Source organism: Penicillium diatomitis, assembly GCF_028827545.1.
Source record: "Penicillium diatomitis strain IBT 30728 chromosome Unknown utg000009l_segment0_segment0, whole genome shotgun sequence".
NCBI lineage: Eukaryota > Fungi > Ascomycota > Eurotiomycetes > Eurotiales > Aspergillaceae > Penicillium > Penicillium diatomitis.
The window spans coordinates 1,783,762-1,807,112 of NW_026623181.1; the positions used below are offsets into that span (position 1 = coordinate 1,783,762).

At 52.0% G+C, this 23,351-nt stretch overlaps 7 protein-coding genes across 7 annotated transcripts; 3 read left to right on the forward strand and 4 right to left on the reverse strand.

The window, feature by feature from the left end:
* Positions 1 to 2,347: 2,347 nt before the first annotated feature.
* N7539_007025 (Peptide transporter PTR2) lies at positions 2,348 to 4,296 on the reverse strand (the record flags this gene model as incomplete). Its single annotated transcript, XM_056936626.1, has 2 exons — positions 2,348 to 3,832; positions 3,877 to 4,296. 2 exons carry the CDS (start codon positions 4,294 to 4,296, stop codon positions 2,348 to 2,350), a joined length of 1,905 nt encoding a protein of 634 aa, XP_056788561.1.
* Positions 4,297 to 8,626: 4,330 nt separating this feature from the next.
* On the forward strand, positions 8,627 to 8,893 carry N7539_007026 (uncharacterized protein; the record flags this gene model as incomplete). The annotated part of the gene is made up of 1 exon (XM_056936627.1): positions 8,627 to 8,893. The coding sequence occupies one exon, from the start codon at positions 8,627 to 8,629 to the stop codon at positions 8,891 to 8,893; it is 267 nt and encodes an 88-aa protein (XP_056788562.1).
* A 2,286-nt stretch (positions 8,894 to 11,179) lies between these two features.
* Positions 11,180 to 12,926, reverse strand: xanG (cytochrome P450 monooxygenase xanG; the record flags this gene model as incomplete). The annotated part of the gene is made up of 3 exons (XM_056936628.1): positions 11,180 to 11,236; positions 11,377 to 12,222; positions 12,318 to 12,926. The coding sequence occupies 3 exons, from the start codon at positions 12,924 to 12,926 to the stop codon at positions 11,180 to 11,182; spliced, it is 1,512 nt and encodes a 503-aa protein (XP_056788563.1).
* Positions 12,927 to 14,450: 1,524 nt separating this feature from the next.
* Positions 14,451 to 15,324, reverse strand: N7539_007028 (eukaryotic translation initiation factor 4E; the record flags this gene model as incomplete). The annotated part of the gene is made up of 3 exons (XM_056936629.1): positions 14,451 to 14,918; positions 15,020 to 15,091; positions 15,151 to 15,324. 3 exons carry the CDS (start codon positions 15,322 to 15,324, stop codon positions 14,451 to 14,453), a joined length of 714 nt encoding a protein of 237 aa, XP_056788564.1.
* A 746-nt stretch (positions 15,325 to 16,070) lies between these two features.
* On the reverse strand, positions 16,071 to 16,886 carry N7539_007029 (Mpv17/PMP22 family protein; the record flags this gene model as incomplete). The annotated part of the gene is made up of 5 exons (XM_056936630.1): positions 16,071 to 16,114; positions 16,183 to 16,488; positions 16,560 to 16,665; positions 16,744 to 16,798; positions 16,876 to 16,886. 5 exons carry the CDS (start codon positions 16,884 to 16,886, stop codon positions 16,071 to 16,073), a joined length of 522 nt encoding a protein of 173 aa, XP_056788565.1.
* A 1,168-nt stretch (positions 16,887 to 18,054) lies between these two features.
* On the forward strand, positions 18,055 to 19,244 carry N7539_007030 (40S ribosomal protein uS5; the record flags this gene model as incomplete). Its single annotated transcript, XM_056936631.1, has 3 exons — positions 18,055 to 18,318; positions 18,588 to 18,845; positions 18,987 to 19,244. 3 exons carry the CDS (start codon positions 18,055 to 18,057, stop codon positions 19,242 to 19,244), a joined length of 780 nt encoding a protein of 259 aa, XP_056788566.1.
* A 1,834-nt stretch (positions 19,245 to 21,078) lies between these two features.
* N7539_007031 (uncharacterized protein) lies at positions 21,079 to 22,629 on the forward strand (the record flags this gene model as incomplete). The annotated part of the gene is made up of 3 exons (XM_056936632.1): positions 21,079 to 21,187; positions 21,295 to 22,084; positions 22,179 to 22,629. The coding sequence occupies 3 exons, from the start codon at positions 21,079 to 21,081 to the stop codon at positions 22,627 to 22,629; spliced, it is 1,350 nt and encodes a 449-aa protein (XP_056788567.1).
* Positions 22,630 to 23,351: the final 722 nt, after the last annotated feature.

A 23,351-nucleotide genomic window follows, 5' to 3' on the forward strand; every position in this document is an offset into this window, starting at 1 on the left:
GGTCGGAACGGCCAGAGGGTCGAAGAGGGTCGAGGAGGGTCTGCGGGTAAGACTAAGACTTAAAAGGAGTGAAAGTCGGGTCCCCGACCAGTTGGCACTTGGCAGAACAATCCCAACTCTCCAGAGGAGTGGCGCGGCAGAAGCGCCCTGGCGGTGTCGGACCTCTTCGGGGCGGCTCTACGGACGGCTTGTACCTGCATTGCTTTTCCAGTGTACTTGACTCGAGGTCAATTCAAGGCAATAGACTACTCAATCCTCTACAGCTGTACTGTATAAGCCTACCAAATAGTACATAAAAGACTACGACTATGGTGTGGTCAACGCAAAGCTTGCATGACACGGACTAAGACGGCGTGGCTGAGTCGCAGTGGGTTCCAATCGTAAGAAATGCGGATGCCTTCTTGAACCAAGTTCGGCACCGGGAGGCAAAGATCCCAAAAAAAAGTCGCGTATGGGCGTATTCAACAGTGATGAAAATGAGGATTCTCGATCAATCTATATCACTGTTGTGTCAGGACTCCTTACATTCCATATGTATGGGAATCATCAAGCTCATGCATGAGTTTCTCCGAGAGTAAGGGGACCTTGGCGTTTCAGTCCTCCACAGATTAAGCTCTTTCTGTCCGAAACGCTAGCCAGACAAGGTACATTGTCCCACTGTGGTGAACACCGCGGAGACGAAAGTACCTCCTTCACATTTGAACATGACAGAAATCGTCACTTGCCACTGGCAGTGGCCGGTGGCCAATGGCCATGTTGATGAGTATTTGTATTACAATATCTGGTATTGTAATATATGGTGTGCTTTCGAGCTGCCCACCAGAGGTCACCGTCATCGCCCTGGGCAGGAGCAATTCAGTTATGTCAACTTGGGACCCAGACTGGAAGAAGGAAAACGTCCCCAGAAGCCTCTGTTTGAATGCTTCTCCCACGGTAATTTTCACTCGGTCCACCGCCAGTATAAAATTGTGAATGCCTCTCGAATCCCTCTAGGCTCCCAAGTCCCAAGCCATGTGGGGAGCGCAGAGCGGCAAGCAGCGAGCGGCAAAAAGCATCCGCCACAGCCAAACAGAGTGCCTCTGTGCAGTTGTGCACTGTGCAGCCCGTCGAGACACAGACTCAAGACTCAAGACAAATGGAGAGCATCCTCGCACGCTAATGCAAGTATTTCTATTTTGGAAACACGAACTCAGTACGGAAATACGCATACGCGGGTCTCACTATCTCGGTGGATTTAAACTCTACATGTACGATACGAACGCAATCATGATGTGCATGTCTGCCTAGTCCTACAGGGCGCTACAACCCACGTGACATACGAGCGTCATGCACAAGGCGGAGCGTATCCGTAGTAATGTACTCGTGTACATGCAGGAGCGTACTGTATAATGCCCACAGGTAGGGGGCACTGGGCAGAAGTAGAGCCTCTGGGTAGATGTCTACCTAGCTGGGTATTGGGAGTCTGCTTCCAGTTGGAGTACTTGGTAGTACCGAGCACCGACTACTGACTGCTGACTACTGACTACTGACTACTGACTACTAACTCGACAACATACCACAATCCCAACCTCCAGCAAATAATCAGCCGAACTGAATTCCATTCAACCCCAAAAGCCGCGCCACTTGATTCTCACTAGAGCCCGTCCCCGGCATTCGGACGGAGAAAGAGACAGACAATCCTGCTCTCGTGAGAAGAACGGACTCGTCAAGTCTGGCTTGGACAAGCGTGGTTGGGATGTGTGCTCAAGATGCGTGAAAGGCGTGACGTGCGTGTGATGAGATACTAGATCAATTCAAGGTGATAGCATCCCAGAGCTCCCCATCAGGCTTTTCTTGGAAGCCAGGCTGGACTTTTATCAAGTCACGATACTGTGGAGCAGGACGGGATCACTGGATGTATTATTGAAATTCTTTCATATTGGCTATCCTTCTGTCGTAGTTCAGAGGACCATGTTGATATGCTATATACGTGGACTAAATTAAAAAAAAAAAAAAAAAAAAAAATGGACATTCAACCAGAAACGGAACATTTCCATGGCTTCATCTCACATAGCCGCGCAGCAGCCCATGCCAACAGGAATAAGAAAATCCATCTCCAACGAGCCGTGGACCGTAAAGGACGATACTCACGCTCGTGCTCATGCTCATGCTCATTGCCATGACAAATGCAATGCAAAAATGTTTCAGAGAGATCATGCCCATATATCACGTAACACCAGATGGGAGAAGAGGGACGAAGGAAAAAAAAAAGGCGAGATTAATGCAGGCAAGGAAAACAATCAGTGATCACGGACAAATGCAAGTGCTAAAGAATCACCATGCTTTTCTTATGGATTTGCTCCGGTCTTCAGTGATCGTGAGGCTCGTTGCCGCGACGAGGGTGGTCCTCATCGGGAAGAGGGTCGTCGGCATCCAAAGCGTTCATATCATCTTCCTGGTAGTTGAGGTGACGGAAGGTCAGGAAGAAGAGGATACCGCACAGGAAGGAGGCACAGGCAAGACCAACGAACATCCACATGATGGCGGGATCGAAGGCAGCGGGAGTCAAGGCCTCGGCGATGGCGGAACCAAAGGCATTGGTGAGCAGGTACATGGACTGCACGAAGGACTTCATGGAGGGAGGTGCCTTGGTGTACGCGTACTCCAACCCGGAGACGGAGGCGAAAATTTCCGAAATACCAATGAACACGTAGGCTGGGGTCTGGATGGCAATGTGCACATCGTTACCTTGCGGGCCAGCATCGCACAGGGGCTTGCCGTAGCAGGGACCGGCAGAGTAGATGAGGTGCTGCACAATGGCGGCATACATCATGGCCAAGGCAGCGACACCGAAACCAAGGGCGATACGGGTGATGGGGCGGAAAGGAATCTTGAGGCGGCGCATGACGGGGTAGATGGCGGTCTCGAGGATAGGAATGAAGACGATAATCGAAATGGGGTCGAAGTTCTGCATCAAATCATTGGGAATCCCGTGACCGTTCATCTGAGCGGCCTGGGTGACAAAGTTACCGGAGAACTGGCCGTAGACGACCCAGTAAATGGGGTAGAAGGCGAAGACGCGGCAAGCAACCAGAGCACGCTTGAGCTCGTCAATGAAGTGGTCATCCCAGGGCAGAGACACCTGAGCACCAGCATGATGCTCGGCCTGCCAGCTGGGCTTGGGGGCATCCATGTTGCGGTTCTTGATCATGATCCACAGAGCCTTGAAGGCATCGGTAATGATGGAACCCTGAGGGGGGCGCACGACGTAGAATTTACGGCCCAACAGGAGCACCGCGGTACCCATGGCGAACATGCACAAGCACAGCAAGTAGGCACTCCAGAAGCCGGTGTACTTCTCCATATAGGGCGTGGCCAGCAAGGACAGGGAACCCAAGTTGATACAGCCATAGAAGATCATGTAGATGCGCTGGATGGTCAAGGCCGGGTCGATCACGACTCGCTCCCCGGTCTTCTCGATGGTCTTGAGAGCCATCTTCTTGCGCTTGTACTGATCGGCAATCAGGGGAGCAACGTTACTCTTGATACCACCGGTACCCAGACCGACAATCAGGATGGACACGATGAACCCGGGCAGACCAGCACCGTGCTCGAGTGCAATAGGCAAGGAAGTCAAGACCAAGATCAAAAGACCAATTAGGTAGACGCCGCAGAAGAGCACAATGGTCTTGTACTTGCCGAGGTACTGATCGGCGACAATGGCACCGAGGATGGGGGTGACTGTCTCGCACATTCCAATTAGCACCGGGCTCTTTCTCTCGCGAGGGGAGAGATCAAGAAGAATCTCCCAATGAGATTCGGGGAGGGGAGGTAACATACTGTAGCACCAGAACTGGAAGAAAGTCACCAACCCAGTGGCACCTTGGTGACCCATACCAAGAGCACCAGGATCCGCCGGGGGGTGCCATCGGGATTGCGAAAGGGTCGGAAGACATAGTTCTGGAACAGACCAGACATTCCGTAGTAGGTGAAACGCTCGCAAAGTTCGACAATAGCCACCAGCCACGCCGAGATGGGCAGGTTCTCGGCGATATGACGCAGAGAGCGCTTCTCGTTGTCGGTGGGCTCTCCACCGTCGGGGGTCACGGCATTGTTCTCCTTGTCGAAGTCCATGTCATCCTTTTCGTTCAGGATCACCTCGTGTTGCACGGGAGTGTTGTCATTGTAGGCGGGGGGGCTATCAGGAAGGAAAATCAAGGAAGACCAAGTCAGACAAGGTTCACACTCAAAAAGGTACAGGTCTTTGCGGTGCGCGACGCCATCGGGATGATCGAACAGAACGGGTTGGGGAAACATACTTGGCAGACACCGCCTGGTGATCGGCGGACGACATGGTGATGGAAGGATCAGGGAATACCCTTTTCCTTTCGTTTCCAGAGATTGCACAGACACGGAGAATGGGAGGAGGGACAAGAGGGCAAGCGAGGAAAATGGGGATGGCACCCACTATACATATATAGACAATTTCTTCTTCTTCAACGGGCCCGACCAGACGGTGGAGTAGATGGGGAAATTCCGGACACTCTTATCAGCGGGTGAGCCGAACACGCGAGGATGGCCATTGGAGGGGGACGAGAAAAGAAGATGTCAATTCATCGACTAAGCACGAAGAAACCGACGCATGTCCGAAAATCGACCCGACAGGGCAATTCAAGCTCTCTTGGGATTCAGGACAAGCCCCAGAACGTGTGGGTGCCGGTGGAGGTCGCCCCGGTGTCCCACATTTGGAAAGGCAAAGATCCAAACCCGAAGGCGCACGCGAGAAAGTCGACCGAAAGAGGAAGAGAGAGGGAGAAAAAGGGAAAAAAAGAAAGAGCCATCTCCCCGATCGCACCGAGCATCACAAGCAAGGAAACGGTAATTGGAGAAGCGCAATGCAACCCTTTTGTGCCTCTTCGCCAACAACCGTGGATGCGATCGGCAGTGCACTAATGGAGAGTGATCGGGGGCAGCGGAGCGACCGATCATTGGCTTTGGGACTTCGGACGACCACTCGATTTCGTGCAGAATGCCAAGACTCGCGTGGAGCCGACGATGAAGCAACGGCGGCGCTGACAGTCTCTTGGCGACCGTGAGACCGGCGACGATAACATGTCCCCAGAAGCCATCGAAGCCAATGAGGTCGGACTGCTACCGACGCAAAGTCAAGGACGGAGGAGCTAAGCCTGCGACTAGTGAGATGTAGTCAATCCGCACATGGAAGGATGTTCGTTGATTGAGCCCTGTGAACGTTGCAGCCACTGGAGCCAGTGGCTGCCTCTCATTTCCGGTCGCGGCTCAACACCGAGCGGGCGAGTCCGACTGACGGTCACGAGTTGACCCGGCACATTCTTCCTGTGTGTGTGTGTGTGTGTGTGTGTTTGGGTGTTGATGTGGTCCTTCCGGTGTGCTCAATTTCCCTCGACATGCCGACCGAGGCTTGGCAGTACGCATCTTCAGGCTGAATGGGCTGAACGCTGGGACGCCAGATCTTCTCGAGGGCGTCGAACCGAGGGGCTCCATCATGTGGCAGAAGGGAGCGGCCACACAAAAAAGAAGAAAAAAAAAGTCATTCTTCCGGGACCTTCCACCAGCATGCCACCTGCATGAAAGTGTACCTGACTAACTGCCGTCCAGCAAAAGGTGAAGGGTAACTGGGCGACACATTGATAGCCTTCTCCCCCCAAGGCAAAATGATGGGAGGGTGGATCGCCCCGAAGACTCCACTCTCGCTATCTGGACAAATCACGAGATAGCAAGTGGGTCGTAGAAGCTCCGTAGAATGATTCACGTTACCAGCAAAAAAAGAGCAAAAAAAAACGCCAAGAAAACAGAAAACAGAAAACAGAAAACCCTTCGGTCATCTTGTGGTGGAAGGCTGTTTCCGGTATCATCGCCGCAGGGCCCCATCCCACATTTCCAAAGCGCTCTCCGGGCACAAAAAAGGCTGGTACTGGAGGGCAAAAAGGAATTGGGAGAATTCGCCACGAGGCGAGATGGGCTGATGGGGAACAACACAAATGGGATCCGTTGCGAATCCTCGACCCATCAATCGTGAAGCAGCCCTCTCTCTCGCGCGCGCGCGCGCGCCAACCTGACAAATTCGGAGTTTTGCTCTCCGGACTCCGCACACTGCCGATAGACGATACACGGACACAGGAGAAGTAGACGTGAGGAAGCTTCAAGCTGGTCCATAGCATCGATCTACGAACGGTGACTGTACAGTGTACACAGTTACACACTTCACTCGCATCGTCTCCCGGTGGCAAGTCCGACGTTCTGCTTATCAAAAGCTGAGGCAAGACTTGACCGACAAATGCGAGTGTCAGCGGGTGAATGCAAGCTGTGGCCAATGATCAAGCGTTCCTCGATCGAGGGTGACAGCATGCATGCGCGCCCGTGTACTTCCTTCGATTGGGGAATTTCAAGCTTGTTCCGCCATGACACACACGGCGTGTCACTAGTCGTGTAACCACCCTCGATGCGCTCTGATCGCGAGTCAATGCGGAGCCGCGTCTGGAGAGATTGACAATTTGACTCACGAGGGCTACACTATCGACCGGGGGGGGGGCATCCTCCACACCGGCGACCGTAGGAAACCGCATCATTGCTGACGGGGTGCCTCAGCCTCCTATCGTAGGCGTCGTAGGGGAGCGATTCAGGCGATTTAGGAATCAAACAGCGCCTGGCTTCCCGGACTCCAGACTCCAGAGTAATCAATGTGAATGCCACAGCTGCGACATTCCGGCCGCAGACCGTTATCAGGGCGTTGCCATTCTGGGTTCATAGATGGTACCCCCATAGTTTATCGAAACCCGGATTTCTCCGTCGTCTTGTTCTGTCTTCCTGCGGCTCGGTCGGCTGGAACCCAAAAAGAGCGAGAAAGAGGGTCTCCATATGGCCCCGGGGACTGCCCGTTTGGGTTTCTTATCAGGCGACCTCCGAGACGATGTGGTTGGGAGTCCGTGCAACAGGGGTTGCCGTTGCTGCTGCGTCGGTCGTCTGGCCTGGTCTCAATAGTCAAACACGACAGTGCATCATGCAAAACATCCTATGCTTCGCAATGCGCAAGTGTCTCTGGAATTCACCTGAACCCCCACCCTCAAAATGCAATGTCGAGTGTGTCTTTTTTTTTTTTTGAGTTGCGTTTCAATGATGTTTTGATTCAATCAAGGAGGGCGGCTCATTGCGCCGAGGAGTTGCCTTCTTGGGGGAGGGAAGATGCTTAGCGCCGCAGTCCTCAATGGAGCCGGTTCAAAGCTTCCAATCTGGTCGCACGGTGATGACTGAAAGACGTAGTAATCCAACAAAAGCCCAGAAGACAACATGGAACAGTCGGGGACAAAGCGTATCTCCATCGCAGTCTGTGTACCTCTTGGCGACTGCAACGTTGGGGCCGTCTTTTCCCCGCGTTTCCGAGTCGAGGATTGATCGTCCTGGGTTCAAGAACGAATCATAAAATCATGTGTCGGACATCGTGATGCCCTGCTACCGGGCTTCTCGATCCACGAACCATTGGAAGCCCCTCGACTGCATAGTCGTCACTCAAAACAAGTCGACGGACTCTCGAAGCCGTGAGGATGAAAGTCCGACATGGCTTCGGTCGGCAGATTCGCGCTTGCCGCAGAGAGTGTAGATTGTAGAGGCCCCCGGACAGAGCGCCACTGGCTCCAAAGGCAGCCCACTGGGAGGAAAAGGCAAACAAGGTCACCGCCCATTACTCCAGTCTCACTCGGAGAACTCATCTCCAGAAGGTGAATACGCCAGGCCCAGCGACGATCCATCCTCTATCAGTGCCCAGTCCTGCATAAGCCGTCAATATCCAAGCCAACCATTCCGCTGTCCGGGGAGTTAACCATCAACAGTGACACAAGAGTTGCTCCGCATTGGGTGGGTAGAGTGACGGCTGGGGAAGCCCGTGCTAAGAGGCCATCTCCCAGGATCGGTCGCTTCAGCTTGGAGGATGATCACATTGAAATGTATCCTGTGTCTTCATCAGACATCCGACGACGGTGATTGTTCGATAATCCGGGCGTCTTTGTATAAGGCGTCGTCAAGCGGACTTGGCTCGTGTCTCGTTGGTGAGAATACACATTGGAGCCGTATACAATTGGGTGTCTCGCAATAGGGATTGTTCAGTCACAGTGTACCACACTCGAGATGGGGCGACAGTCAGCCCCCCCCCCCCCCTAAGGACTTTCCGGGGTAATTTTTCTCTCGTAAGAAGTCGGTCGCGGAAAGTCGACGGCGTTGGTTCGGTGGAGTTGCTGGCGTTGTCTAGCCGCCTTGGGGAGATAAGGACGGTTTGGAATTGTCGACAGTATTGGTCATCATCAAATCTGGGGGATGTGAAGCTCAATTCCTGGAGGTGTCGACATGATGAGTCGATATCACGTCCAGGATGAGCAGAAAAGGATTTTGTACGGGCGAAACTCTCCATCACCGAACCGCACTGGAGGGAGGGGGGATTAAGCTTGCATAAATAACCAGCACGAGCGCCCAAAAGCCTCGCAAGCCCCCCCCAAAAGTAAGTAGCCCAGCGACTCTTATCGCTCCGACTTCGCACTCTCTCCACCAACGAGAGGGCAAGGATGGTCGCGATCCGCCGTGCCTGGTTGGTCGTCGCGGTCTGAGAAATCCGAGCCACATGGACCGACCGTCTTGGGTGCCCACTGGGGGGTGTCTGGATGTCTACGAAAGGGCGCAAGTCCCAAGCCTCAAGCCCTTGGCTACATTGGTGGCCAGCCATGACTCCCCGGGAAAGGTGACCGGCGAAGAGGGGGACAGTGCGAACGGGGGTCGAGAGGTGGTCAAGATTGGGAGTGAAGTGTTCAATGCGTCTCAGGTGACTCTTGGATTGGCTGAGCAGGTGAGTTCTGAGCCGCCTGGGCTCGAGAGTGATGGCCCGAGTTGATTTGGGGCGGCACGATCTTGAAGGAGCAAAGCGCCGAGATACCACCGAGGGAGAGGTCTTGGTGTTCCACGCATGGCTTGGATCGTGGCTGCGGAGTTCCAACGGACTCAAAACGGAGTGGAGGAAGACGGTGATCCAACGTAACTCCCTTTAGTAGTTTAGATGCATTCCAAGACTCATAGACACGATTACTGTATGTCATCGTTGGCGATCGCCCTCTGCGCCTCTACGATGTCGAAGTATCACAGTAGCGAAATCGGGGGGGGGGGCTCGCATTTTAAGCTTTGGTTAAAGTTGTATGCGGGTGAGTCTTGGCAGGACGATCGGCTGTTTGTACCTGATTGTGTATCATGCGGACAGAGCTGGCTCTCGAAGCCTCGCGTCTAGCAGGTCGTGACAAAAATGACTCTGATCATTTTGTTCTCATGTAGATATGAAGCCAACTGAAGTCTTCTTTGCATAAATTGCTCGTTGAACATTTCGCGCCATGCACCATGTCCCACACTCGGGTACCTGACGACGGGACGGATGTCGGCATTCGAGATTAGTCGAGAGATTCGAGACTCTCGAGATCTGAGTCACGCACTCACGCCAGGCGAGGTGCAGGAACTTGCATTTCTCCCCTGGATATCCCCTCAACACCGAGATCAGGTCCCCTTCGGCGAACGACGGGATGCTTGAACTGAATCTCACTAATAAGGTCACACCTTGAAATCTTCCGAAGACGCACAGGGCCGCCGAACTCGCAGAGTTCTATAGACTACGATCCTGTGGTGTCCGCTTCTTGCATTCACAGCACCAGTGCCTGTACCTTGTTCGAAAGGCATTGGGAAGACCCTATCATCTGTACGCTCATCTTGACTCATTTTCATGACTGCTCCGTTGAGTCAATCATATTGCGACATTGTCGGCCAGTGAGCATTCACGCGGTGGTGGGTCGGCAGACCAGACGACGGATGTTGTCCGACGAGCATCTCCATACATTATACAATAACATACCTTGTACATTGAAGCGTCCGGTGTTGAACTGACTGTCGTGGGACTAGGCATAATTCAAGTCATCTTGATGACAGGGTTCACATTGTCTTAAGTGGTCGACTGAAATCCCAAGCTACGAAGTAGTAAGAATCTTCTCTGTCGAATAAAAAAACCCCCCAGAGCTCGAGCTCGCATCCAACGAGTACCACCTCAAGCATGAAAGGAGCTAGGTAAGGTAGTCATATAACAGCTCGTGCCTCTATGCAACGACTTGCGTTCAGGTTCCGTACTGCCAGCTTCACAAGTCTAGCAGCGAGAGTAGTCATATAATAGACCAGAGGACGGTAGTAGGACCCCCATGGCCCGATTGGAACCTCGGATGAACAGAATCATTCTGCGTAGTGAAACCAGCGACACCATGTATGTCGCTTGTTGAGCCCTCCTTCTGAGAGCCTTTGAATGTCTTCATTTATTTTCCAACCTCGGAATTCGTTCACAATATCCATTACAGTATTACACAGCTACACAGCTACACAGCTACACAGAGCCCTCCTTTCTCGGTTGGTCGCTCACACCTAATATGAAGTAGGTACGACCAGAAGGGCAACACCTCGAATCTCGCACCTCATTGATGCACCTATCATGACAACGCCATCATCAACATGCACTTTGCTACATGAAGTGACCGTGGCACTCCTCTCCAGCCCGCTGCCGACGACCGCTTAGGTCGGCCGGTTGTGCAGAAGCGCTTCCAGATGGCGCCGGCTTCAAGATCTCAACTACTACCCGTGTGCGGTCAAAGTTGACTCGCGCCTCCAAGGAGAATATGGCTCATTACAATATTGCATTGCTTCGGAGTGGGCGTCTGATGCCTACGTATGGCTACGTCATGTCGAATTTTATTGGATTTGGCCAGACTGATCGCGCTTCTAGCTTTGACTTGCCAATCATTCCTGAGATCCGGGAAGCTCGCAGTGATCAGAAAAGGAAAGATGGTCTAAGATTGTTGTCGGGCATAGTTCTTGCCATCACTTCATTTCATTTCGGGAAGAGAATTGAAAATCGACAATTGTGATTTTGCCATGACTCAATCTGGACTCGATCGGCTAAGCACAGCGCGGTCCAAGCTATCCACCTTTCTCTTGCACTCCATCCAGTAATAAGCAAACAAATTAGCGAATCCCCAACATACGTTTTGAAAGATAACCAACGTCTGGTCTGCATTCAATGAGCAATCCAAACTGAAGGCTGCGAGCGCGAGTTGGCCCCTCCCACTCCGATTGCTGCTTCACAATCAGGCACGGTCGATCATCTCTTCCGTTCGTTGATGACCGCTCGAAGTCCCAGAGGAGCCATGATTCCTCCCTGTATGAGATGGACGTACAATTAGCTCTACCGTTTCTTTTCTTTCTTTTTTTTTTTTTTTTTTTTTTTTTTTTTTGAAAAAGAATCCCCACTTGAACAAACGACAAAAGCACAACGGCAAGAGTAGACGACCAACTCACCGACGTCAATTTAAACTCATACTGAGGATCGACCGTCCACTCGATCCGCCTCAGCATCTCAAACAGAAGAATCTTCATCTGAAGCACCGCGAAGCCTTGCCCGAGACACTTTCTTGAATGCGCATTGAATGCAATAAAATGACACTGAGTCGTCTTGCTGCGCAATGTACTCTGAATACTTTTCACATCCTTGCCCCATCGATCTGGGTTGAACTCCCTGGCGTCGGAGCCCCATACACTGGGGTCAGTGTGGACGCCAAATGCATTCCATCCAACCCAGGTATGATTTGGTATAGCCACTTTCCCGCCTAGCACGGCCACGGAAGTTGTCACGCGATTGATTAATTGAGAGACAGGCGGGTAGAGACGGAGTAATTCAAGGATGACGGCAAAGAGATACGGAAGAGAATGGACTAATTCCGTCGAAGGGTCTTCTTCTCCCGTTGCAAGAATCTCCGCGCGAAGTCTTTGCTGTATATCTTGGTTTTGACCGAGGACCCAGAAGGTAGAATTGAGGAGTTGTTGGGTGTTTTCATGAGCGGTAAGAAATGTTACTTTGAGATTGGCCCGATATTGCTCTTCTGTGATTCGGCCTTCTTTGAGAGCGCGGTCGAGGTAATCGACGACTTGGTCGCCGTCGGCGGTCTCGTCATGGGAGGGTCTCTGCTTGACCGTCTCGCAGAGAAGATCCCCGAATTCTTGCATGATTCCAAAAGCAACCTTGCGTTGGCGAAAGATGTATGGGTACCGGTCAAGTTGTGGAAAGTTGAAGAAGAGGGGGTGGAACAGTGTCTTTTTGATGATGGTCTGAAGTACTTCCAGGCGTTGACCTGGTCTCTCGATGGCCTGTCACACAGTATGTCATTTGATCAATGGGCGGGCCAGAGACAGGCAAGAGTTGCAAAGGATCAGGCTCAACGAACAAAGTGCAGACAGCCTACCTCAAGATCGACGTCCATAAAGTGAATCCCCATACAACTAATCGCCCATCGTTGAATGATAGGATTCACAAGCACGCCTCGACCAGGCCCCAAGATTTGCTGCTCCTCCAAGATTATATCCACGAATTTTCTCGACTTTTCCAATAGAGGCCTTGAGTCAGTGATTCGTCTTTGCAAGCCGGGCTTCATAATCGAGGTATACAATCGCCATGTCTCCCCATGACTGTTGATGATATTGTCTCCCACCAACGACGCAATCACACTCCACGGTATCTTCTTCTGACTGCCCGCCTTGGCATAGACATCCTCGTGTCGGAACATGTCTACCAAAAATGAAGGTCGGGTGGCAAGAACGTTCCATCGTCCAGCAAACCATATCTTCACTGCGCCGTATCGTTCAAGTGGTTCACGTAGCCAGCGGTCGTAGATATCGTCTTGTCCCATGTCGCTCCAGAGACCAAGCAGGGAGATGTAGATCGGGACTGTGGGAATATTTCGTGGCATGGAGCCCGGCACCCGGGTGAACCAGTATAGAGCGATCAGAGTGACGAGAATGAGGCCTAGTATGCCACGCGGCCAAGTGATCTGTCCCAGAATCCAGTGGTACATGATGCTTCCGGTCTGTCAAACGGAGCTGGAAAGTGGACTGCGTGATTGTTCTGGCCAGATAAGCAAACGGGGCGAATATATCGTGTACGTTGCTGCAATGTTAGCTGATCATTCCTGTTTATCCAACCTCATGCCAGCAAATGTGCTCGGTCACGAAAATCCGCAGAGTTCTCATGTATCTGGATCGAAGCGCAAGCTCATTTTCCCAGAGAAATCTCCGGGTCAAGTATCAGCTCGGGGATCAGCAAGCAGTGGGCGAACACCATCTCAAATTACCACAGTTACATTGCTGACCACTTTGGCCGATGAGAGCAGGGTGCCCGATCATCAAAGTTCACTAGAGGAGAGCGCGAAGCCGGCATTCGCCCTGAGCGCGTGGCGTGATTGTTCGAAGGTGTGACACCAAGTCGCTCCCGTGTCACCGTGAGATTGACAGTCATAACTCCAAATGGGTCTTCATCTGAGCCAGGGCTGAGAGCTGAGAAGATGCAGCTGGATGACTGAGATTCGAAATCTGGCTTCTACCTGTCCTCTGCTCGATCTGCGCTTTTGCTGTCCACACTCGAATGGCAAGGACAATCAATCACGAAAGTATTCAACCCGTCTGAGAAGAACGTGGAAAGAGTGCCTTCATCATGGGAAGCCGCTGGTAGGTCCATCGTTGGCTTTGCCGCTCAGGGAAAGTCAGATGAGCCTTTGGCAATGGGGAGAATTGTCTCATCTACTTCCTCGGCGCCCGAAGATGACGCTTTCTGACTGCGTTCTTGCTATACGTGAGACATTGCAAGACGTGTGACAATAATCTGCCACAGGCTTGAGGTTTCCCAAGTCAGAAACCGGGGGTCGAACGAACGCAAACCGCATGGACTAGGCTTTTGGAGAGCAGAACTCGCTCTGCCCAGACAGGGACCTTCCAATACTCTTCCATAAACCCCGCATAGATGAGAAGACATGTCTAGCCTTGGATCAGTTAGTAATGGAGATTGCGGAGTGGCTTTCGTTACCGTAGCTCAATCGTGGGATCTGCCGCAAGGCACGCGAACTCTCCCCATGGAAATGCTATGGATGTACGCTTGTGATAGGACTTGGATTCACCAGGAAGGTAAGAGTGCAGCCGCGACGTGGGTCTCATAAAATGCGTTCAGTAAAGGAGGATACATGTCGCAAGGCAAAAAAAAAAAAAAAGGTCATGACTGTAAAGAACGGGAGCCAGAAGAGGTGTGCAGCACACTTTGAAGGACTCAAGATGGTTCAATCTTTACTTCGGGGAGTTGCCTTGAAGAACGCAGACTGTTCACCCTTCTGAATGATCCTTTCCAATCCCCGATGCGCCTCTCATCATCATCACCATCGGTCCATCTTTACCTCAAAGATTCCTCAAGACTCCCCATCTCCATCTCCAAGCACGATCTCCGTCGCTTTTCCCGGGCCCGTTCTGGGTATCAACAAAGGGAAAGCAAATCTTCAAAAACAAATCGAAGAAAGAAACACCATGCAGCCATTCGCAGCTCAATACCACGAGGCTTAGACGGTATACTTGGCCTTGGCACGGGTGCTGCCACTGTGCGCGCTATCGGTGTGGCCGGAGAACTCGACAACATCGGCTTCCTTCAGGCGCAGAACGTCCTTGAACCGCCGACCGATGGCCTCGAGGATCTCCTTGCCCTGCGCAGGTGTGCGAGTGGCCTTGTCACCGGGGATGCTCTTGCCCACGGTGCGAGTCCAGAGACCGACACGGTAGAAACCCTTGCGCACATTCACAACAACGCCCATGACCTCGTTGTCGCCATCGGCCTCGAGAGTCTCACCAATGGCGGCCAGCTGGGCGTGCAGCCAGAGGTCGTCGATGGGAACAGATCGCTTGTCCTTGAATAGGTATGACCACTTGCCGCCGTGCTTGTTTTGAGGGTCCTCCCACTCGGGACGAACGCCCTTCTTGAAGAGGTGGTAGTCGGCCTTGAGGCCCAGCTCGGAGGTAGGTGTGATGTTATTCTAAGATGTCGATATCGGTATTAGTACGCAACGGTGGCAAATTTTAAAGAAACTCAATCGGGGCATGGTCTTTGACAAAGGACCGGTCCAGATGCACATACGTAGATGCCCCAGAATTCTTCGACGGAGCTGAATGTAACGACCTCCTTCAACAGGTCATTCCAGTTGTCGCCCTAAGTCGTCCCGGATTAGCACAGGTTTCGATCGGTGCATACGAGCGATGGGTACGAACCTTTCCTGAGGGGGGCTTGGTGAACCAGAGAGTCCACTCGTGCATCAGCGGATGCTTCACTTTGAAGTTCTCGGGGTCGTGGAAGATGGTGGCCGCTCCATCGGATGTGGTATCGACCTTGGTCGCGGGGTTCTCGTCAGTCACAGCGTGACCGTTCTCTGCGACAGCCGCCATCTTGGGTTGGAAATATGGATTGGCGGAGGTTGTAGAAGGCGGAAAGAGTGAAAGGGAGGCGGGAGCGTTGAAGGCAAAGGCGGCGGAGGGGAAGATTTTCGAGTGCGGAAGACGCAGCAGTCGGGCGGAGCAGACTGAGTGGAGGAGAGGTGAGGTGGGGGTGATCAATCAATCAACAATCAGAGTTAAGGAGGAGCTTTTGATATAATCTGCTCCAGGCAGGCGTGATCGATCAACAGTCAAAATGAGGATGTCACAGATAGAGAAAGTCCGCCCGGTGCAAGACGTTTTGAAGTTCGAGATGCGGCAATGGCAAAAAAAAAAAAATACTGCCTTGCCTGTTTCGGTCGGGCCGAACCAGCCCTAAGAATCAGGTATCTGAGAGTGTGTTTTCACGGACTTGAGTGTGACGGACTTCTCTGAAGTAAATAAGGGCTCTGAAAGAGACACAAGTGAGATTAAGGATCCTATCTAAAATCTGGGCTAGCAAATTCGAAGGTTGATCAAACATTGGTGTGATCAATGTTTGTGATTCGCCAGACTTGAGGTAGTCTCCAATGCAAAAGCAAAACATATATACTGGAGATCCCGAACATCAATGCGACCGCAAAGGGAGGGAAACGACCGTGCAATTTTTCTATCGTAAATGCCAGTGGTATCGCCAAAACTCAATAGTCATATGGAACAATCGCTCATGCCAAATATATGGAATACATGTCGAGAAATGGTTGTCTCTCTGTGAATGTTCATGTCTCGCCGCTGTTCATCAGACTCAAGAAACAATTCCAGCCTACCCAACAAGTTAGCACATCATCTTCCAAGCAAATCTGCTGTGTGTGAAAGGAAGTCGAATCTCACCTAAGCTGACCACATTGACGACCAGAACTCGGAGCTCCAGGGGTACGAATGCAAAGTTGATACCCTGCACAAAGGGCCAGACCATCAAGTTGGCCTTGTACGCGGGTCCAAAGGCCTTCTTCCATTTTTCAACCGGGTCAACGCCCTCCATGATAGCCATCGACGACAGAAAAAAGGACAACTGAACAGGTGCGAAGACTACCTGATCAGCAGCGACGCGAGCGATCGTGGTGGTCGCGGTGCCTCCCAAGACAACATGACGCTGGAGAATGCCAAACCACTTGGTTGCGACAGGACCGAAGACAGCTGCCGCGGAGACAAGGATATCAGTATGGTGATCTCCTGGGGGATACAAATTGAGGAAGGAGCAATCATACCGCCGCCATAGAGAGCCATACGCCCGGTGCGCGCAAAGTTGTGTTTCTCCAGGCCTCTCTTATCCACGAGTTGTTGAGCTAGGACATCTCCACTGCCGAAGAGCACCTATCGAAGACATTCATGAGCTCGGACGCGTCCATTTGCATGATGGAGACGAGGTAGAGTCGGGCAAAAGATACGTACAGCACTGGTGATGCTGGCAGTGAGGATGGGCCTCTTGGCCAACTTGCTCTGATACCTTGATTCGGAAAGAGTGAGTTTGTTTGGGGTTTTCCCGTGGGAAAGAAAGCTCCTAGTAAGAACGGGGTGGCTCACCAGCGCAACATCGTAGGTGTACGGAGCAGTAATAGATGTCAGATGAAGAGCGGAGTACAAGACAAAGGTAGATACCGCGCTTCGACAATGATGGGTGAAAATTGTTTTGGACAGGGAGGAGAAAATACGTCAGAGGGAGAGAGAGCGTCGGTGCCTTACTTGTCGAGCTACCACTAGTCAGACTAAGGGGATCCGATCTCCATCTTTAAATTGCGGAGACCAGAGTTGGTTCGGGATGGGGGTTCGCTCGGCATGGAAACGCACCCGCCTGGGGCGGCAATGTCCCAAAAAGGATTCAATTATTGGACTTGAAGGTTCTGGACCCTTTGTGGGCTTTTTGGATGCGTGAAACCTCTCAAACGGGCAGACTTCGTGGAGGTTGTCATGCCCGCTCTGGGAAAGAATAGTCCATCGCTTACTTCCTTGGACAACCAGGCCTAACTCGGGAGATATTCCCGTACAGAACGAGGTAGAAGGGAGTCAAGGGACCGATAATCAACTACGATTGTAGTATAGTACATAATACCAGACGAAACCACGACCTTGAGAGCGACGTCACTTTGCACTCGCAGAGATCAATATGGATAGGCGTTGGATAGAGGAGCTGGACCAGAAGAGGGTGTGTCGCGACCATACCTACATTTACCCCCTATGCGCAAAGGAATGCTGGCAATATTTCTTCCTGGGGCTGTTGATCGACATGGTTGAAAGGGAGGTAACTATCCGATAATCCGGCCGCCAAGTCCGAAACAGTCAACACTCGAGTGTCAGCAGACCAGCGCAGACCAACTTCGAGAGTCTCTGACAGGAACAGGATCACAAATGGGTCAGCTGACATTGCGCCCTTACGGAAGTGGTACTACTGGCCCCCGGGTGGGTTCTGGACTTGCGATCAGTCAGGTGATTCAGGTGGACACGGAGACATGAAAGTGGCACGGACCACTTGCCGACTCGAGTGCCCCGCTGCTCCTCCCCTGGGCTGCCCCAAAACGGATCTTAGGGCTCAGGGCTCACTCTAGGGCAGCCCACGCCCAGCACCCGCTGCTCGCTTAGCACACCCGAATTTTCGGCCCAACAAGTCCGTCCAGCTCGAATCTCCGACGAGCGCCCTCCCCCCCCCCCGCCCCCAATCGACGACACCCTTTTTCGACAACCTCACCTGTCGCACATCTACACAAAATGGCTGACGCTGCTCCCCGTGGACGTGGAGGTTTCGGTTCTCGCGGTGACCGTGGTGGTGACCGCGGTCGCGGTCGCCGTGGTCGTGGCCGTCGTGGCGGCAAGCAGGAGGAGAAGGAATGGCAGCCCGTCACCAAGCTGGGCCGTCTCGTCAAGGCCGGCAAGATCACCAGCATGGAGCAGATCTACCTGCACTCTCTGCCCGTCAAGGAGTACCAGATTGTGGACTTCTTCCTCCCCAAGCTCAAGGATGAGGTCATGAAGGTACGACACGAAGTTCTTTTCTATTTCCAGCGCCATGGCCATACCTATTGCGCAAACGGAGGAATCACCAGGGCTATTCAATGAAAGGCAGTTGCGAGAAAATTGCATCGTCAATTGGAATGGAAGAGGAGGAATTTCAACATGTCGCAACATCGCCGTCGAAAGACGGGAATTGGAAATCCAAAGTTTCGCGCAATGAGGGCAGCCATCGCAAATTGGAATTGGAGGACCGAATCACTAATTCGCGCTTTGTTTTTCCACTCCTACAGATCAAGCCCGTCCAGAAGCAGACCCGTGCCGGTCAGCGTACCCGCTTCAAGGCCATCGTTCTCATCGGTGACGGTGAGGGTCACATCGGTCTCGGCATCAAGACCTCCAAGGAAGTTGCCACTGCCATCCGTGCCGCCATCACCATTGCCAAGCTGGCTGTCCTCCCCGTTCGTCGCGGTTACTGGGGTACCAACCTCGGTGAGCCTCACTCTCTGCCCGTCAAGCAGTCCGGCAAGTGTGGTTCAGTCGCTGTTCGTGTACGTATCTCCCCATCTTTCCAGGCAATTCGACCATCGACAGTGCATGAATTGCATGGTCGATATCGAATATCGCGTCCATTGAACGCATCACAAGGAAAAAAGCCTTGAGGAAAAAAAAAAAAACTAACATTCACATAGCTCATTCCCGCTCCCCGTGGTACCGGTCTCGTTGCCTCCCCCGCTGTCAAGCGTCTCCTCCAGCTTGCCGGTGTCCAGGACGCGTATACCTCCTCTTCCGGTTCCACCAAGACCCTCGAGAACACCCTCAAGGCCACCTTCGTCGCTGTCGTCAACACCTACGGCTTCCTCACCCCCAACCTCTGGAAGGAGACTAAGCTCATCCGCAGCCCTCTCGAGGAGTTCGGTGATGTCCTCCGCCAGGGCAAGAAGTACTAGATTATTCAAAAATAATGCTAGCATGATTTAAAGTTCCGAGTCCCCAATATCACTTACTTCGCCTCCCCACGACCGCTCACGTCATGCCCAAAACAAGTTTATCAAATGGGTTGGCAGAAATGCCATTCAGACAAGTCAATTTTCGGACATTGGCTGTCCATGGAAGTGTATCTAGCATGGGACACAAGGCCCATCTCAAAAATCGCAAAATCAGCCCTTTTACCCCCGTGATCCTTCATGACATGAACCGTAGCGGACGAGCAAGCTGTTTGGATATGATCGATGGCAGTCGCCGCAGGCAGTAAAAAAAACGTACATTAAGGTACGGTATCCCTCAAACCAAGCCAATCTTCAATGCCATTCCAGACGGGGCCCCTGCTCTCTTCCATGTATGTTCGCAGTAAATGTGTCAATGAAGCACGTCCAATTGAGTAGTTAGAAGGAAGGAAGACGTCCACAGAGCTTGGGGAATTGGAAAGCAAGCCGATAAAGTAGTCTACGCTGCTGCTGACAATTGCTCTGACCTACCCATATACTGGATCTATGCCTCAGCATGTGGCCTGCTAGGTACCACAATATTTGAAGACACTCAGACCTTCGGCTCTGAGATAAGCAAGGTATGTACCGTCGGATCTTTTCGAGCATAGATCCTCGCGTTAACAACGAAAGCCCAGGTCAAAATGGAACTGAAGCATCATCGGGTGAATTGAATTTTTCTATGATGATAGAAGTGCCCGGCAGGTGGGTTACGTGGAATGCCTTTGATGAATTCTTGTTAGTACAAGGATATAGAGTAGGTAGTAAACTCACATGCAACAGGGCGAAACTGGACCCGGCAGTTCGACGGCCTGCTCATATAATACAAATATCTAGGGTTGTCCAAGCAGAGGCGAGATGCCTCCATACCTGGGTATTCGTGCAGGTAGTACTTTTACCAATACTGGAATCTTGAGGCATGAACGGGCACTCATGTTATGACGGTAGCGGGGGTTCCGATGGACATAGGTAAGACAATGGAAGCTTCCATACTCGACATTCTTTATCAGATTCTCCATCTGAAACCTGCCATGAGCTCAAGTCTTGTTCAAGATCCACGTGGGTAGATGTATCTCGCAGGCTGTTCATCGAGGAATCAAAGGGGAAAATGTCTGTTTTCATGACTGGGGGGAATAAAGGGTGACGATGTGAATCATGAGTTTTGAATTTATCCATGATACACGGTAGTATCATGTCCAGATGAGGCTTAGATACTGGATGCATGATTCTCGTCGACTTGTGCTGTGGGGTTTGCCTGCTTAATTACCAGCCCCGAAAGGTTTGAGATGCCCTACCCAAAGTTAAAGTACTGGCTCTATACATATTACATAGTCATGCATTGACAATCTAAGGCAGTACAGCAATCAATACATTAATCTAAGGGCATAGTCAAGCACTCAAAGACCTTTGATGTACCCATAACTAGCGTCCTGGCGTCGTGCCGTCCTCACCCTGAATCAAATTCTCTCATTGAGGCCGTCACCTCCAGTTGACTAGTTGATTTTGAATATGGACATATGCTCATCTATCAGCGAGAAGTCGTCAGGCCCAACCTAGATATGAAACACCAAGATCACATGGGGACGCACCAAACATTTGTGCAATATCACCCACGAGTGGAACCGTGCTGTTCCCTGCTTCGCTTTCCCAACACCTTCTCGCCTTCTCCAAACACTCGAGGTTGATTGACGTTGAGTTTGTTTGATACGTTAATCCCCTCCCATCCTTCCATCAAATGACAAATCTAATTCCGCGTTCCCCGTCCGCTTGAGCTTGACCACTAGCTTGCTTGGCCTTGATGGCCCGGTGCCTGGATGTTTGGGAAGGTACTCTGTTAGGACGTGAATTCTGGCAAGACGTCCACCGCCACGACGAGCAGCTGAAGAAGCTGGACGATCTGGCGACTGGTAAGAAATACACTTTGACGAAATTCTCGCAGTCGACATCTTTCTTCCCCCTCCCGAGCAATCATTCATCATCATATAATGCACCTACCGACCTGATCATCCTCCAGAAATCATTTCCCCCCAAAGTGCCCCAGCCAACACCCATGGTGACCAACCAGTGTCGACTCGCCAGCCCACACTCCGATGTCTCAGCATGTCTGACATTGGGAAAATGGACCCCCCACCTCACGGGCAGTCTGTCCTAGCGTCAGGTCTTGCCCGGTTCAAAGCACTTGAGCGTCGTGTTCGATCCCCGTCCCCTCGTAAGATGATGGCTTCGTCCATCAGTGCGTTGACATCCTGGCGGCTCTCGCCCGTCTCGTACTCGGGTCGTCGCTCAGGACACAGCTCGCCGGCCAAATATGTCGAGGTATCTCCCGCCAGCACGACATTCCGGTCTGAGGAAACGTCGCCGTCCCTTGTCCCTTCACTTTCGTCTTCGTCTTCACAGCAGGGATTGGAGAGTGTAGACCACTTTGCTATTCCTGAGCAGCCGTGGATGGAGTTCCCCGGCGGCTCGTCCTGGGAGATCCTTCCGCGGAGCAAGACTTCTCTGGGTCTCGACCTTGGAAGCTCTGTCCCCGAGGGGGCGGACGAAGAAGATAACGTCCTGGAAATCGAAGAGCTGAGACCGCTGCAGCAGTTTCGTGGACTGCGCTCTCTGCAATTGACGGGAATGCTGCACTCGTACCAATCCATCATCTGGCAGGCTGTCTGGCTCATGACGGATCTAGATGAACTCACTCTCGAAATGGCCCTCGAGCCCGAGATCATTCATCCGTACTTTGCCTCATACTGGAAGCAAATCGACGAGCATTGGACCCTGGCCCAAACAGACGGCGAGAATTGTGTGTACTAGTAAGTGAAATCCTCCATGACGCGGAACATCCATTCATCCCCACCCACCACACACGTGTGTCGCCCACACTCACCTCTCTCCTGAACAACACAGCGGCCATCTCCAAGACGGCCAACTCCGCCAAGACATCGGCTACGGCGAATACCTCGACAAGTACTGCATGGAAAAGGCCAAGGTGCTCGCTCGCACCTGGGGCCCCACGCTCCGTCAGCTCCGTCTCAAACAACTCACTTTATCCGGCTTCGTCGTCGACGTAGACCCCTTCCTGCTGTGGTTCGATCCCTTGTGCTTGGAAAGAATCCGGTTCAAGCGCGGATGTGTCGATGCGGGATTCTGGTTACCTGCTCCTATGAAGGATGTGACTGTTCATAGCCCGAGTGAGAACGAAGCGGGGCCGGTTGTGGTTCCGATGGTGCCTGTTGATGCGATGAGAGAGTTGAAGGTTGTGGATGTTTCGGCTCGGACGAAAGTTGGTAGCGTCGATGAGCGCGAGGCAAAGGTAGTTCGGGAGGTGGGAAATCGCGCACTTTGTGATTTCTTTTAGGGCAAATGTGGGTGGGAACGTTCTTGAGGCAATCGGATCGATACGTCTGATGTTTGTGTATTTGGTGTTGATGCTGGGAGGTTGCTCTGTCCACGTGTTGGGTAGTTTGTGAAGTTACGGACCAGACTACGTATCTGTACGATTATTGAGAGGAGATTCAACTTACAATTAATCATCTGAAGATCCATGCTTGATCTCCGGACTTGATGCGGAATTGCGTTCAATACGATCCGTTAATGATGTCATTCATTGCATCGATAAGTTCATAAGAGTGTCAATGATAAGGAAAGTGAATCGATAAAACCAGACAAGCATCAAGCTTCGCTTGCCAAAACGGGCATTATTCATGGAAATGGAAGTACCAGAAAAGTTTCACAAGACTCAGCCGCGATCCAAATCGTGGCGAGAAAGAAAGACGCACATTGACCCATCAAACACACAGAGCACGATGTTACATCGCTTGATCGGCCGGGTTTGCACACTGGGGAAAGTGGTGGTAGAGGTAGTGGTGGTCGATGATCAGAGAAAGGCAGCCGAGCGGGGGAAAAAAAGGAAAGACAGAGCGGGATGCTTATCATTCCTGTCTTTGCTTGAACTTGGTAGAAATACCGAAAAAGGGAGGTTGTCAAATCACTGTCATGTTGCGTCCGATCACAAAATACAAGATGACAAGGAGTTGACTGGGCGATGGCGAGCACGGGTGCTGGAAAAGCAGAGTAGCA